This window comes from Phytophthora parasitica, assembly GCF_000247585.1.
Source record: "Phytophthora parasitica INRA-310 unplaced genomic scaffold supercont2.86, whole genome shotgun sequence".
Taxonomy (NCBI): domain Eukaryota; phylum Oomycota; class Peronosporomycetes; order Peronosporales; family Peronosporaceae; genus Phytophthora; species Phytophthora nicotianae.
Genome location: NW_008649072.1, coordinates 168847 through 172385, shown reverse-complemented (window position 1 = coordinate 172385; position 3539 = coordinate 168847). Strand labels below are relative to the sequence as shown.

The 3539-nt window shown below is 53.4% G+C and overlaps 2 protein-coding genes across 2 annotated transcripts in view; both read right to left on the bottom strand.

The window, feature by feature from the left end:
* PPTG_18450 (hypothetical protein) overlaps positions 1–1785 on the bottom strand; it is a gene marked incomplete at its 3' end in the record, with an annotated part of 4480 nt that extends 2695 nt beyond the window's left edge. The window contains exons 1-2 of the mRNA XM_008916590.1: positions 96–1785; positions 13–28 (exon numbers count right to left, since the gene is read on the bottom strand). Of these exons, the coding sequence (XP_008914838.1) occupies positions 13–28; positions 96–1702 (1623 nt within the window). The 5' untranslated portion in view covers positions 1703–1785. The remainder of the gene's footprint in view (positions 1–12; positions 29–95) is intronic.
* A 51-nt stretch (positions 1786–1836) lies between these two features.
* PPTG_18449 (hypothetical protein) lies at positions 1837–3539 on the bottom strand. Its single transcript, XM_008916589.1, has one exon. It carries the CDS (start codon positions 3454–3456, stop codon positions 1942–1944), a length of 1515 nt encoding a protein of 504 aa, XP_008914837.1. The 5' UTR covers positions 3457–3539; the 3' UTR covers positions 1837–1941.

Genomic DNA, 3539 nt, shown 5'->3' with positions numbered 1-3539 from the left:
GACGTCCCATACGACTGAAGCTGCGTGCCTGGAAAGACAACACCAAACAGGTTAGACCAACCGTAACAAATACCGGATACACTACCGAGACGTACAGTGCATTGTGGTAAGGATTCTTGGGCTGATAGCGATGCTCAATCTCTTGAGCAAAATCGGCAACACTTTCAATCCGCAACGGAAGAGTGACAAATACATTGTGGCTTTCAAGTGTCGTGAGTAGCAATGTTGTGAGTGGCACGGTGCAGGACTGCGCAAAGGCGAACAAGTCTAGTTCTTGGCAAGTAGCGGAGAGGGATAGCAATTCATCTGGTGGCCAATATTTCTGTTCACTCGACTTGTTATCACCAGGAGGTGGAAGATAATTTTCAAGTAATGTGAGCACTGTCATTCGAGATCCTGAGGAGGTTCGCCGAAGAGCTTTTGTCAGAAATGCCAGAGTTGAAGGGATCTGTTGCTGCTTGCCTTCAGTTTTGCGTCGTCGATTGCGCTTTTCTTCAAGGAGAGACAACCAACCTGTGCCTGCTTTTTCTCCAGCAGGCACACGTCGTTGACGAGACCAGGTATCGAGGAAGAGATCATGCTCAGAAGTCAGCGCTTGTAAAACAAAATCCAGTTCACCGGTGGTCTGTTCATCGTCTTGAAGCCGCTGACGCAACTGTACAAGGCTTCGGAGCACATTTTCCATCCAGCTTTCGCCTATTGCTGGCGGGTCCGACGTAGCATGACCATTCTTAGGTCGAATCTTTGATCTTTGTTTTTGCGGAAGAACACGGCTCCCACCGTTGGAGGTAGCAGCCCGAGACTCACTATGACGTCCGTTCCCAATGCCAACAGCATTAACGTGGCAGCTCAGTTGTTGATGCATAACGGAGTTTTGTCGAGAAAGCTTGAGATTTTCTAGCATTAAACGACGTGCCCGAAGGAATTTATTTCTCAAGTTGCGTTCTCCACAATAAATAACTCTGCCAAGAAGAAACAAACTGCAGATGAAGAGTGCAACAAGGTGCCATTGACGTCGAAGATAGTCCGAACAGCCGATAATCCACCCTCCAAGTGCGAACAACGTGCACGTCGCTAAGGCGCAGTAAGCGAGAAATTGAGCGGACCATGTCGTGGCAATAGCCCCAAGAAGCATCAACAGGAAAAACATTGTTCGAGTAACATCGTGCGCTTTTCTAGCTTCATCCAGCTCAGCTAGAATTTTCAGGTCCTGTTGTTCACTGATACTGGCAGCTTCGGTCTCGTATGCTGCTAATGGTAACCCAAGAACGAGAATGAGCAAGAGCATGCTCAATCCTAGCACAAAAATCATGATCTGAAAGTAAGCACCAAGGCGTTTGCGTCGGCGAGCTGTCCAAAGAAAAATGCCCCAGAGTAGCAGTAGAAGAGCATTGCCGGCAACCGCGATATCAACAAACACCCAGGGGGTCCTCTCGTGCGACTTAAGAGTAAATGTATCGTAGAAAACAGCAGCTTGAAGCGCAGCAGCCGATCCCAGCGTGACACCGCAGGCCCACTTGCTTGACACGATCGAGGACTCTTCGTAGTAAATCTGAAAACGCTGCTCCATGACCGGATGCTCGAAGCGAAGAGACCACCACCGTTGATGCTGCACTCGCGTCTCCACTTCTGCCACCTCGTCCAACTCCGTGCGCAAATATTGAGCTGACGCATTCGAGATGCGCGAATTACGCGACGGCATTTGTCCGTCCCCACAGCACTAAAAACAACGAGTATGTGATGCCAGCACCGACGGGAGTGGAACGAAAATATATTTTCTGAGCGTGGCAATAATGACACAGTGATGAAGACTGAAATAGATAGACAAACATCGCCAAAGACACGCAGTGGTTAGTTGATTGCTATTTTTTTTTTTCTGTTCGGCAGTGAAGCTGCGACTAAATAAACGAAATATAAGAGACCAAGTACTCATTCAATTGCTTATTGCAACTTGAGGGTGAAGTTGGCCAGATCGTCTTCCGAGTATACGTCTTCGTCTTCTTCGGTACTAGCGCTGCTCTCCTGCGGTACGTCCCTCGTGCCGACGCGAGGCTTGACAGATGTCGTCAAGAGTACATTGTCTTCTGACGCAGCGCGGTCGTGCCGGTGCTGCAAAACCGAAGGAGGGGCTGCGGACCTGGCCGACAACCTCGGCGCTGCGTTCATCGGTGATCGCGCCGATAAGCTGGCAGACAAACTAGATGATGACCGCGCAGACATGCGGTGGAAACTACCTGAAAGCGTCAGTGTCTCGAGATCCGATAACAGGACGATACCCGGGCCACTGCGAGAGCTACGGCTCGAATCTGTGGATGCCGTGCGAAGCTTGGACGTTGTAGCTCGTAGATCGAGACGCGGCGTGTATGGCCGAACGTCTTCATCCGACTCGTCGTCATCGTCATCCGGTCCACTGATACTGCGCTGACTACCGACGCTACCTACACTCCGCTGGCTGTGTCGACGTCTTGAGCCGGAGACGGACGTGGTGGATCGTAGTTCTAGATCCGGATGCACCCGGTCGCTTTCTTCCTGTTCCAAGTCGTATAGAGCTCCTCGCGATGAAGCAAACTCTCGTGACATGGAGGCAGACATGGAGGCTATCGAAGTGGAAAAGTGGCGGCTTCTACTAGTCACGCCACTAGCGCGGCCATTGACGCCGCTGTCCGGACCAAACTGCGCGCAGAGCAGACACTCACGTTTATGACCGCCACGCTGTTGCGGTCTCGCGCCGAACCCCATCGAGCTATTGAAGTCAGAAATAGGAGCAGGAACCGTCTTTAAGCAGCATTTGGAACACACTCCAGACCCGCACGACCGGCACGTGTGACGCTTCCGAAGCAGCGAGAACTGAGCCGAACACACGGTGCAACAGCGAGCCTCTCGTCGCCAGGCCGACCGCACGCCAGCATGAGCGGCGTGGTCCTTCCACTGGTGGGTTAACGCGCGACGTGCCCCTACCATCAGCTCGGTGCAGAACTCACGGAAGTCCGATCTCGACACCGTGGCTCCACGTCCCGAGATCGGCGGCACGAACACCGTGCAGGTTAGCACCAACTTGCAGACCAGCGGATCCTGAGTCTCGATAACGTCAAACAGCCAGTCGCGGATGAAGAATCTCGCCGCTCCTTGAACTTTTGCCTTGGCCAGCGGCTCCGCCGACACGCTGGACGTGCTACTCAGTGCGTGCTCCGAGACCGATCGCCGGTAGACGAATCCGCGGTGTCTCGTGTGTCCTTCGTTGTTGGTCTCGGTGTATCTCGTCGCGTACTCGGCGTAGCAACAGTCCAGTACCTGTGAGTTGTGCTTGGAGAACCTAGCGGCCGTGTACTTGCGGCTCCATCGCGGGAAAGCCGTGGCGTCCATCTCGGTCTCGGACGTGATGGACGACGACGTCGAAAGGCTCTGGGATTGCAGCCGCGCGCTTGAAAGCAGCGCCGCGGACTTGACGTCCTTCATGGTGTTGAGCGCGACCCAGTAGTTCTCACGCGCCGACTCGCTGGCCAGCACGTCCAGCACTGTGTCGACGCTGCCAGGTACAC